This window comes from Anarhichas minor, unplaced genomic scaffold (genome assembly GCF_050575085.1).
Source record: "Anarhichas minor isolate MPS153535 unplaced genomic scaffold, ASM5057508v1 ptg000031l, whole genome shotgun sequence".
NCBI classification, from domain to species: Eukaryota; Metazoa; Chordata; class Actinopteri; order Perciformes; family Anarhichadidae; genus Anarhichas; species Anarhichas minor.
The window spans coordinates 2290759-2303807 of record NW_027466477.1 but is presented as its reverse complement, the minus strand read 5'-3'; the positions used below and the strand labels follow the sequence as shown (position 1 = coordinate 2303807).

The window sequence follows — 13049 nt, the reverse complement described above, 5'->3', positions numbered from 1 at the left end:
GCATTTGTCCTCATTTTATGACTTTGTTCTTAGGAAACAGACTTAAGTGATGTGCTCTATATAATAGCATTATTCATGCTATAATAACAGTGAATGAATGTAAATAATGCTTATAGTTACAGGCTACCCTGAACATGTCTCCTGTCTGCGCTGTGACGAACATGTCAGTCAGTCCCAGGTGGGAAGGTTTCCTAAGATGAAGGCCGTCAACCCCGAGGTAACATCTCACTCTGTCAGGTTTCCAGTCAATCACAGTTACCAGATGGAGGTAACACACACACACACACACACACACACACACACACACACACACGATGAAGTGCTTGAATACTGTTCCAGTGTCGTGTTGAAAGTGACGGGAGAAGCTGAGAGAAGACGTTTTCAGATGATCTGTATTAAATCTCAGCCAGAGGGTCAGGAGAGGATCTTTACACTGTGTGTGTGTGTGTGTGTGTGTGTGTGTGTGTGTATGTGTGTGTGAGGTAGTAGAGACTGAAAAGATACATTTGTAATGTTAAGATTATTGATTCTGACAGATATGCTTTGAAATATATATAATTTTCAACCTTGAGCTTTGCTTTAATAATGAATAAGGTAAAAAAAAATCTACATTTGCTGGAAAAGTTGGTAATTAATGGCAAATGGGTTTAATGAATAAATCATTTTGTGTTGAACATGTTGACAATGGCTGATTTATTAATATACAATAATATAAAATTAAGACCAGTGGGCTACTTTAGAGAACTGCGCACACACACACACACACACACACACACACACACACACACACACACACACACACACACACACACGTTTCATTGCACTGGTCCGGCAGAAGATGAACATCAACCCCATGTCACCATCTTGTGGTTAAAAAAGACAGAACGTCATCGATAATCTCAATTTGTGCGATGATAGAAATATTATGTGAATACTGCAACAAACATTTAAATAAAGTCCATGAAATATGTCAAGCTTCGTATAATAATAATAATAATAATAACAGTTAATTATACTGCATTTGTATTAAAAGTGACTAAACACAGAATTATTGTTAATATCAAGATATTGTATTATTTTTGATGAATGATATTGAATTAAAGAAAAATATCTGTGGTTAGGATAACAATACAGTAATTTACCTTTAAATGCTTTTAAATGAGACAACTCACATGGAACATATTTATTTAAATGAACACAAATCATAAATCTCACATTATTCCCCTCATAAAGGAAAAGGAGAGCTCGTAAAAGGAGACAGATCTAATCCACCAAACCACTTGAGACACAGCAGCAGCTGAAGCACAAATTAAACATAATTAAACTCACAAAACGATCCTGAGCTCAGCAGTCTGAAGACTCATAAATCAGGTCACTTGTTTTTGATGTTTCCCATGAAGACAATACTACAGGTCATTAAATATATGAATACAACAGTCATGTGTCCACCAATCACCTTGAACTAGACACCAACACGAGTCAACAACACGCTTTCAAACAACTGAAGAATCAGCTAATACTAAGATATTAATGTTAATATATAATTATCAACAATACTGACAGCTGATCCGCCGTCATCAGAAACAGACGTCGCTACACGTGACGATACAGAGGAAAGGACGTCTCATGTCTGTTAAACATATTTCCTCGTTTCCTCTCTCCTCGCATGGTTTCCTTGCGTCTCTCCATGCATCCCTGGTGGGAGGGACTAGGACACAAGGAAAGGACGCAAGTGAGGGAAACGGGGATGCAATTAAGAGACTTGGGATGTACCCAATGTCACACAAACACCCAGCAGACGGATCCCCCCCTCTTCCTCTTCCTCTTCATCACAACCTCAGCACAGTGAATCCCATGAGAGCTCCCCCTACAGGTCCCTCATGGTAGCAAATGTCAAGTCAACTCTTTCATCCTCCTGCACCCCATTGAGCTCTCATAAACAGGACGGAGGAACCCATTCCTATAACCTCTAGATTTGATCAATAGATAAGTTTCTCCAGAGAATAATATCCTCACATCCACCGCGTGTATAAGAGCTTAATGTCATGTCTTTAATGTTGCTGCTGCTTCATTAAATCTTTCTGAGCTGAGCTGATCTTTATCTCTTTAGATGGTTAGTTAGCATCATCTAGTGGACAGAGAGGAGAACTACATCACCTCACCTGTGATGTGTCTGATTGGCTCGCTGTGAGGACGTGTTATAAAGGAAAGGAAGGACTCAGTGAACACTTGACTTGATTTAAGAAAGCATAACACACATTACACTAACCGTCTCCAACACTCAACAACACAACATGAGTCAGCTACAGGTGAGGGAGAGGAAATACAAACACCTCTGATAGGCTGACATCTACCACCTGTTGGACAGGTTTTGACGTCTCACTGGTTTTATTTTAGACTTGGACTCTGAAGTGATGAGGGTGAGACGGCGTCCTCAGATCAAATGGACACAGACACCAGGACTGACAGGAGGACATGAGCAGCTTCTTCTCTCCAGTGTTTCCTCCACACATGAAGGTGGAACGTGTCTGTAAACTGACCTGAAGTGAGTTCAGCAGGTGAGAATCCTACCAGAGGAATCTGTACATGTTTGATCATCAGGATCACTTTGATCTCTTTGTGTTGTTTCTCTGTTTAACTGGAGAATAGAACGATGTTTCAAAAGATAGATTTGTTATTTGCAGTAGAATTCCTCTCTGAGATAAAGAACGAAGATTTTTAGAAATATAATGTTCATGTTTCTCAAGTAGTTTCAACAGAAGTTTGTAATCTGAGTGTCTGAACTGGTCTGACAGGTTGGATCAACCTGAGTTTTTTAATACTGTTAATTAACACTCTGAATGTTCACAACACAACCTGTCACAGGGTGTGGTGGAGGACTCAAATGCAGGCCAGACAGAGTAGCGTGAAGCAGGTATTTAATGAAGAATTAAATCAACACAGGACACAACAGGGGATCCACGGACAAGACAGGAGACGAGGGGGAAAATCCAGCAGAATGAGGCAGGGCAGGCAGACGGGAAAACCGGGAACAAGACGAGCCAAACGGGCGGGTAGACATGAAAATGATCTGGCAAAGAGTGACTGAGAGGCAGGAGTTTATATAGTGTCTAGAACAGGTGAAGGGAGTTGTGCTGATGAGGAGGGAGTGGCTGACAGGTAGAGTGAGGAGGGTGTGGAGCTACACAAAGACACACACAGAAGGCAAAGCCTAATTGGGACACAACCATCTTAACAACCCTGACACACACTTGGTTTCACTAGTGGAGTCCTGTTTGCTCAGTTCATGTCTCAACTGTCCCAGAGGACAAAACCCGTCCAAGAGGACCTGTGTGTGTGTGATGGTGTAGTAACAGAGAAAATGCTATAATACCCTGTAAAATGTATGTAATAGACTGTAAATAAGTCACAACATGTTAGCCGTCTTATGATCCTCCTGTTGTACCTCAGAAAACATCCACAGGCCTGTAATTAATCCTCACATGTGCATTACGCAATCAATCAATCTCCTTCATACTCTCCTGAGAGAAACTCATTCCTATACGCATCACTTCCTGTCACAGACCCTCTGCAGCACGCGCTATGTCAAACCCCTCTGGTGCTAACCACAACTATTTACTTACAGTCCCTCTGAACCTCTGCTACCTCCTGCTCCTGACTATCAGCCGCTTCATTTGGGACTTTTAAACATCACATCTCTAAATAATGAGTCGTTTTTATCTCAGTTTTACTTCATTTGAACATCTTGATTTTATAGTAAACTCTAAAGATCCAGTGATCATTGTAATAATCTACAGACCGTCCAGGCCTAACAGTGTTGTTATCAGAGTCACTGTCCCATGTTACATCAGCTGCTGTCACTTATTGTCTGATGAACAGCAGGACAACCTCGGACTACCTCTGAAACCACAGGCACCACTTTCTTCTGTCACTCATCAAGTGTGTTTATGTCTCATTCCATTTATTGAATTAAATTAGCAAAAGCTTCTCTACTTTTTAATTCAGTGTTCTATGTCTCATCTTGAACTCTTCAGTATTTGTTATAATTAAAATAAATACTCAGATGTGAGCATTCTGACTGCATCAAAGACTTTAACTCTTTGAGCGCTGCAGCGCGGTGGTAAAGCCCCCTGAGGTGAACTTGTGCTCTGTGACTTTGAGCTCCATCATTTAAATAGACTGAACACGATGCACACTGCTGATCCACTGATATGCATGTAGAGAGCGTGTCTAAGAGCTTAATGTCATGTCTCTAATGACACTGCTCCAGGATCAGATCCAACATCCAGAGTGTCTCCAGTGTCTCATGTGAGCTGCACTTTGTATTTGAAACAGGAGCACTGAGTTTGATCCGAGTCCTTCAGTTTGATGGTCTGTTGGTGATAACATGAGATGTTCACATGTTTCTTCTACTTCTTCATCGTCATGTGATCTTCTGCTTATTTGACGGCTTCACACTGATTCTTTAGACTGTAAACTTTTATAAGCTGCTGCTCAGAAATGTTACAACATGTAGGTTATAAATCATTATAGAAGAATGTGATTGATGAACATGTTTCACCAAATCTTCATTCAAAATAACACTTTTATAAATAAATACATGTAAACGTCACATTGTGTCTCATCAGTGAGACATGCATGTGATCCAAGTTGCTGCTGCTTCATTAAATCTTTCTGAACTGAGCTGATCTTCATCTCTTTAGATGGTTAGTTAGCATCATCTAGTGGACAGAGAGGAGAACTACATCACCTCACCTGTGATGTGTCTGATTGGCTCGCTGTGAGGACGTGTTATAAAGGAAAGGAAGGACTCAGTGAACACTTGATTTGATTTAAGAAAGCATAACACACATTACAATAACCGTCTCCAACACTCAACAACACAACATGAGTCAGCTACAGGTGAGGGAGAGGAATGAGGAAATACAAACACCTCTGATAGGCTGACATCTACCACCTGTTGGACAGGTTTTGACGTCTCACTGGTTTTATTTTAGACTTGGACTCTGAAGTGATGAGGGTGAGACGGCGTCCTCAGATCAAATGGACACAGACACCAGGACTGACAGGAGGACATGAGCAGCTTCTTCTCTCCAGTGTTTCCTCCACACATGAAGGTGGAACGTGTCTGTAAACTGACCTGAAGTGAGTTCAGCAGGTGAGAATCCTACCAGAGGAATCTGTACATGTTTGATCATCAGGATCACTTTGATCTCTTTGTGTTGTTTCTCTGTTTAACTCAGGGGTGTCCAAACTTTTTTCAAAGAGGGCCAGATTTGATAATGTGAAAATGCCCAAGGGCCAACAGTCCCTGCTGACATTATTTTAAACAATACAAGTAGCCTTGTAGATTAAACGGGGATGAATTTATATCATTGTATAAAGAGAGTGACATGAGAAGATCAATCTCATGTCTGTAAGTTAAATCAGCTATAATCACTATTTTAAAGTGATTAGTGACTCGTCTAAAACATTTAAAAAAGGAATAACTTCAATAGAATCATTCTATACACTGTAGCTTCTTTATATTCTATTAGAATGTAAAGAAGTTACATTGTTGCCTTTTCTTTTCTTCCCACAAGAACGTAATTTTGTCAGGTTGATAAAAAAAAGTCACTTTACTTCCTGACATTGTTATTTTACCACAGGGGTGTCCAAACCTTTTTCAAAGAGGGCCAGATTTGATAATGTGAAAATGCCCAAGGGTCAACGGTCCCTGCTGACATTATTTTAAACAATACAAGTAGCCTATACATACATTGTTATTTAATCATTTTATTTTCAATGACAGCAAATAGCAATGTAACCAAATGTAAGCATTCATGTGTGAACACATCTCAACAACTATTCTGCCTTTCTTTCACATCTTGAAAGTCAGATAACACAAAGAACAAGCCATCTAAAAGCTCATTACATAGAAACCGATCAATATTCTCACCTCAAGACAATCTTAAATATGACTTAGTGAGGGTAATGAAAAGTTGTCTCACATTTAAATTTAAGTTCAGCACACATGAAACAGGATAACGAAAAAAATCAAGTTGTCTCTTAGTATCTGATGATGGCTCTTCAGTGTTACGAGCCAGGCAAACATTAGCAAACTCGGTCTTCTTCTCGGGGCAATTATGTTTTCTGCTATTTTCATAACACAGTCTTTGATAAACTCACCTTCCGTAAAAGGTTTGTCATGTTTAGCAGTTACCATGGCCACTTGGTAGCTGACTTTGATGATGTTTTCGTGTGAAAAGGACCGCTGCTGTGAGGCCAAGTTATCTTGGAGTTGCTTCACTTTTCTAGCTCGGTCGCGCTCTGATAGCTTGTTGTAGCATTAGCATGTTTGGTCTCGTAGTGTCTCTTTACATTATATTCCTTAAACAAGGCAACAGTCTCATGACTAATTAGCAGACACAGTTGTTTCGGTTTTCGGTGAAAAAAATATTGCGATCTCCACCTCTCCTGGAAGCCGCGGCCCTCATTATCGACTTTCCTTTTTTTACTTGCCGTAACACGACAGGTCAAGGGTCAGAGCCCATTTCAAACAGCCAGACAGTTACAGAGTGGTGCTGCCACCATGAGGTAAAAAGAGGAATTGCATGTTGAATTTGTATGATTTATTCATTCCGTTTTGACTGTGCTGGCGGGCCATAAATAATGCATTTTAAGACAGAAGGTGCGGGCCATATAAAATCTGACCTCGGGCCGTGATTGGCCCGCGGGCCGGACTTTGGACATGCCTGGTTTAACTGGAGAATAGAACGATGTTTCAAAAGATAGATTTGTTATATGCAGTAGAATTTCTCTCTGAGATAAAGAACAATGATTTTTAGAAATACAATGTTCATGTTTCTCAAGTAGTTTCAACAGAAGTTTGTAATCTGAGTGTCTGAACTGGTCTGACAGGTTGGATCAAGCTGAGTTTTTTTTAACTGTTAACACTCTGAATGTTCACAACACAACCATCTTAACCGTCCAGGCCTAACAGTGTTGTTATCAGAGTTACTGTCCCATGTTACATCAGCTGCTGTCACTTATTGTCTGATGAACAGCAGGACAACCTAGGACTAGGCCTGTAATTAATCCTCACATGTGCATTACGCAATCAAGCAATCTCCTTCATACTCTCCTTTAAGTGGCTGATTGTCAGTAAATATGTACAGCATGATTATTATTCTTTCATCACATGATTTTAAAATGTAAGAATTATAGAATTATATATTATGAAACAATATCCTTTGTATCTTGACAGAGAGGACAGATGGAGACACCTAAAGAGGTCCTCTTGGACACTTTGGAGAAGTTAGGAGCCGACCAGTTTAAAAAATTCAAGTGGTTATTGGAGGAGGTCATAGAAGACTTCCCAGCAATCCCAAAGAGTCGACTGGAGAATGCAGACCGGATGGACACAGTGGAGGAGATGGTCAAGATCTACAGCAGAAACACTATGAAAGTGACCGAAATAGTTTTAGTGAAGATTGGTGAGAATGATCTAGTGAAGAGTTTATCAAAAACCAAATCAGAACCTAAAGGTAAGTCATGGTATGAACACAAAGATCAAACTTACATCTCACAAAGACTTTAAATGTAAAAAAGCGAGTTGCACCTTGGCTTTCAGAAGAAGCTACCAAACACACGTCCACCGGAGAAAATACATTTGAAAATTTCAGAAAAAGCAACGAAACAAAGGCAGACAATCCTGTTTTTGTTGCCTCTAATGTTTAGAAGTAGCACACTGGTGTGACTGTAAGATACTGCTTGGACGTCATTAATTCCCTCTGTAATGAAGTAATAAACCTTCTGGTTATTTGGAGACCACAGAGTTCATGCACACATGAAGCACAACATGCCAGTTGATGTTAAATGATACAAAGTGATTTTACAATCGTTAACCTCTTCAGAGCCTTTAGTTATCAAATGAGAGAAATAGATTTCATTCATAAAGAAATGTGTAAACTTGTTAGAAATGACTTGCATTCACTGAAACAACCCCTCATTGATTTTTATCTTTGTTTTATTCATCCAGATATTCTGGAGTGTCAGCAGAAACTCAAATCCAACTTTCAAAAGAAGTTCCAGAGTGTGTTTGAGGGAATCGCTAAAGCAGGAAACAAAACCCTTCTGAATGAGATCTACACAGAGCTCTACATCACAGAGGGAGGGACTGCAGAGGTCAATGATGAACATGAGGTCAGACAGATTGAAACAGCATTCACCAAACCAGACAGACCAGAAACAACCATCAGACAAGAAGACATCTTTAAAGCCTCACCTGGAGGAGAGGAACCAATCAGAACAGTGATGACAAAGGGAGTGGCTGGCATTGGGAAAACAGTCTTAACACAGAAGTTCACTCTGGACTGGGCTGAAGGCAAAGCCAACCAGGACATACAGTTCATCTTTCCATTCACTTTCAGAGAGCTGAATGTGGTGAAAGAGAAAAAGTACAGCTTGGTGGAACTTGTTCATCACTTCTTCAGTGAAACCAAAGAAGCAGGGTTCTACAGCTTTGAAGAGTTCCTGGTTCTGTTCATCTTTGACGGTCTGGATGAGTTTCGACTTCCTCTGGACTTCAACAACACTGAGATCCTGACTGATGTTACAGAGTCCACCTCAGTGGATGTGCTGCTGACAAACCTCATCAGGGGGAAACTGCTTCCCTCTGCTCGCCTCTGGATAACCACACGACCTGCAGCAGCCAATCAGATCCCGACTGAGTGTGTTGGCATGGTGACAGAGGTCAGAGGGTTCACTGACCCACAGAAGGAGGAGTACTTCAGGAAGAGATTCAGAGATGAAGAGAAGGCCAACAAGATCATATCCCACATCAAGACCTCACGAAGCATCCACATCATGTGCCACATCCCAGTCTTCTGCTGGATCACTGCTGGAGTTCTGGAGAAGGTGTTGAAGACCAGAGAGGGAGGAGAGCTGCCCAAGACCCTGACTGAGATGTACATCCACTTCCTGGTGGTTCAGTCCAAACGGAAGAGGGTCAAGTATGATGGAGGAGCTGAGACAGATCCACACTGGAGTCCAGAGAGCAAGGAGATGACTGAGTCTCTGGGAAAACTGGCTTTTGATCAGCTGCAGAAAGGCAACCTGATCTTCTATGAATCCGACCTGACAGAGTGTGGCATCGATATCAGAGCAGCCTCGGTGTACTCAGGAGTGTTCACACAGATCTTTAGAGAGGAGAGTGGACTGTACCAGGACAAGATGTTCTGCTTCGTCCATCTGACTGTTCAGGAGTTTCTGGCTGCTCTTCATGTCCATCTGACCTTCATCAACTCTGGTGTCAACCTGATGGCAAAAAAACAACCAAGAACCCATTGGTCTAAAGTGTTGAGAGCAAAACCTAAGCTAACACATCTCTACCAGAGTGCTGTGGACAAGGCCTTACAGAGTCCAAATGGACACCTGGATTTGTTCCTCCGCTTCCTCCTGGGTCTTTCACTGGAGACCAATCAGAAACTCCTACACGGTCTGCTGACACAGAAAGGAAGTAGCTCACAGACCAATCAGGACACAGTCAAGTACATCAAGAAGAAGATCAGTGAGAATGTGTCTCCAGAGAAAAGCATCAATCTGTTCCACTGTCTGAATGAACTGAATGATGGTTCTCTTGTGGAGGAGATCCAACAGTCCCTGAGTTCAGGACGTCTCTCCACAGATGAACTGTCTCCTGCTCAGTGGTCAGCTCTGGTCTTCATCTTACTGTCATCACAAAAAGATCTGGACGTGTTTGACCTGAAGAAATACTCTGCTTCAGAGGAGGCTCTTCTGAGGCTGCTGCCAGTGGTCAAAGCCTCCAACAAAGCTCTGTAGGCAGATACACTACGGATACATTACCATTACTAAGTATGTTTGATATTTTACTTTGATTAAACATTTTGTTTGTATTGATCCCTGTTCCTCCCCTAGGCTGAGTGACTGTAACCTCTCACAGAGAAGCTGCGGAGCTCTGTCCTCAGTCCTCAGCTCCCAGTCCTCTAGTCTGAAAGAGCTGGACCTGAGTAACAACAACCTGCAGGACTCAGGAGTGACGCAGCTGTCTGCTGGACTGGCGAGTCCGAACTGTACACTTGAAACTCTCAGGTTAGGATCAGGTGATTTACTACAAAGATGACGAAGTGGTCTAAGTGTCGGATCTACTAAGTTCATGGTGGTGTTACCAAAATGTTACTGTGGGATAACAATGTCTACTAGTGTCTCTGCTAATATGCTGTTACGTTCCCCTTTTTGGCATCTAAGGGATGCGGGGAGTAACGGTGTTTATTTCCCGGGGAAAGAGACTGAGCAATGATGACGGTTTAACAAAAAGAGTATTTATTGTAAAAAGGCTAGCTGCTTGCACGGCAGCAAAAGAAAATTACTTCCTTATAGAAAGAAAGCCACACACACACACACACACACACACACACACACACACACACACACACACACACACACACACACACACACACACACACACACACACACACACACACACACACACACACACACACACACACACACACACACACACACACACACACACACACACACAGCTTCCAAGGGTTGCCCAAGGGTTGTCAGCTCACACGCACAGCCTCACTACTGTGGTCTGCCCCCAAGAGGTTGTCCTTCAGGACCTCCTCTCCTCTTATCCACCGCTGATCGCGATTGTCCGCAGCCGCGTCCAATCAGCCGCTGCAGCTTGCATCCGGGACAGAGGGTGGCACTCGAAAAGACAGAGAGAAAACAGAGGGAGAGCACAAACACAACACGGCACTATAACGTATGCGTTTGGAAATAATGGTGTAATCTGAAAGGTGAACTGGCCACTATCCTGCTCGGGATTAAAGTGTTGGATGACTTGTCCAACCAACATGAACATCCTTTTGGCCCACCTGCTTTCAGGGAACCAGGACGGTTTAAGTCGTGCTTTTAGTTTGTTAGAGCAATCTACCACACTGGAATAACTTATTTTGCTGTAATGATGATTTTAAAATGTCTGTTTACAAAAGAAGATGAAACCAAAATGAAAGCCACTCATGTTCATGATAAAAATAATTATTCATTGTGTATCGATATAAGACACTCTGTGTGTTGTTTTGTGTGTTTGCAGTCTGTCACACTGTGAGATCACAGAGGAAGGCTGTTCTTCTCTGGGCTCAGCTCTGAAGTCAAACCCCTCCCATCTGAGAGAACTGGATCTGAGTGGAAACAACCTGAAGGATTCAGGAGTGAAGCTGCTGAGAGGTTTTCTGGAGAGTCCACATTGTAGACTGGAGACTCTGAGGTGGGTTCACTGTCTGCTGCTAGTGCAGCACCTTCATGTTTCATCAATAACTCTATTTGATTTATCTACGTATAGATCCATGAAGTGATACATTTTCTGGTAATATGTTCCACTTCACATCAGCTGCCTCGTTGTGTGCATGTCATCCTCTACAATCATGAAATGTACAACTTGTCTGGCTTCATCCTGCTGTTGGATGGATTACTGAACAGGCCTACCGGGCACAGGCCCAGGGGCCCAAAGTGTCAGGGGCCCCCCTGATCTTTACCTACACAATGTCACTCAAAGAGACACAAAGACTACTGTGGTAGTGGGCGTGGTCTGTGCTCGGCTGCAGGGGAGAGATCTGTGGGAGTGGTTCAGGTGCCAGTGTAGCCGACTCCGTGTTACTCGCGGGTCCTCAACACACCACACTGTCTTCAGCAGTTAAGGTTTACTCAAAAGTATTTTATTTACAAACTTAAACAAAACTTCACACTGCCGTGTGCTCTCTCCTGCCGCCCGGCTCCTCAGAGCGCACACAGGCCAGTGTGCATCAATCAGTCTGACTCTCGTGGGCTGGTGTTCCTCTTCCTCTTTGTCTCACCGGCCACCAGAGCTCCAGCCTGCTACTGCTGAAGAGGAATGATTAGCAACCGGTTACAGCTGTGCCAATTAACCCTGGCACTGTTCCCCTGAACCACTCCCACAGATCTCTTCCCTGCAGCTGAGCACAGACCACGCCCACTACCACAACTACAAAGAGACACAAAATGACTACAAAGAGACACAAAAAGACTACAAAGAGACAAAAAGTTACTTGAATATACTATACTATACTTGATAAATATACTATGTATACTGTACTTGAGACTCAATGTTCATCATTAAAAAATAGTTTAATTGAATCACACTTAAAGAACCAAACCTTTTTTGAATTTTTTGTAAAATAACTGCTAAAGTAATTTTTTTTAAACATTTCTGATGCTGACTTTTTTTTCCAAAGCATTTGGTATTTTTCAATATATTTTATTAATAATAATATTATATTTTCTGATCCGCTCTGAAGAATCTGGATCAATACTGATCAATGATTTTAAATGTCTTTACAGTGACAGGATTTTCACAAAATGTCTGTTTACAAAAGAAGATGAAACCAAAATGAAAGCCACTCATGTTCATGACGAAAATAATGATTCATTGTGTATCGATATAAGAAACTCTGTGTGTTGTTTTGTGTGTTTGCAGTCTGTCAGGCTGTGAGATCACAGAGGAAGGCTGTTCTTCTCTGGGCTCAGCTCTGAAGTCAAACCCCTCCCATCTGAGAAAACTGGATCTGAGCTTAAACAACCTGAAGGATTCAGGAGTGAAGCTGCTGAGAGGTTTTCTGGAGAGTCCACATTGTAGACTGGAGACTCTGAGGTGGGTTCACTGTCTGCTGCTAGTGCAGCACCTTCATGTTTCATCAATAACTCTATTTGATTTATCTACGTATAGATCCATGAAGTGATACATTTTCTGGTAATATGTTCCACTTCACATCAGCTGCCTCGTTGTCTGCATGTCATCCTCTACAATCATGAAATGTACAACTTGTCTGGCTTCATCCTGCTGTTGGATGGATTACTGAACAGGCCTACCGGGCACAGGCCCAGGGGCCCAAAGTGTCAGGGGCCCCCCTGATCTTTACCTACAAAATGTCACTCAAAGAGACACAAAAAGACTACTGTGGTAGTGGGCGTGGTCTGTGCTCGGCTGCAGGGGAGAGATCTGTGGGAGTGGTTCAGGTGCC

The 13049-nt window shown here is 42.1% G+C and overlaps 2 protein-coding genes and 1 long non-coding RNA gene across 3 annotated transcripts in view; 2 read left to right on the top strand and 1 right to left on the bottom strand.

Annotated features, from left to right (window-relative positions):
- The window catches only part of LOC142964694 (protein NLRC3-like), a 54737-nt gene that overhangs the window by 35047 nt on the left and 6641 nt on the right, over nucleotides 1–13049 (top strand). Inside the window, exons 9-10 of the mRNA XM_076105169.1 lie at nucleotides 11105–11278; nucleotides 12506–12679. Of these exons, the coding sequence (XP_075961284.1) occupies nucleotides 11105–11278; nucleotides 12506–12679 (348 nt within the window). The remainder of the gene's footprint in view (nucleotides 1–11104; nucleotides 11279–12505; nucleotides 12680–13049) is intronic.
- LOC142964697 (NLR family CARD domain-containing protein 3-like) lies at nucleotides 7256–10289 on the top strand. The gene is made up of 3 exons (XM_076105173.1): nucleotides 7256–7526; nucleotides 8021–9818; nucleotides 9919–10289. Exons 1-3 carry the CDS (start codon nucleotides 7256–7258, stop codon nucleotides 10121–10123), a joined length of 2274 nt encoding a protein of 757 aa, XP_075961288.1. The 3' UTR covers nucleotides 10124–10289.
- LOC142964703 (uncharacterized) lies at nucleotides 9180–10746 on the bottom strand. Its single transcript, XR_012957554.1, has 3 exons — nucleotides 10584–10746; nucleotides 9398–9480; nucleotides 9180–9297 (listed from the first exon to the last, which is right to left on the bottom strand). It is a non-coding gene; the product is annotated as an uncharacterized LOC142964703 (long non-coding RNA).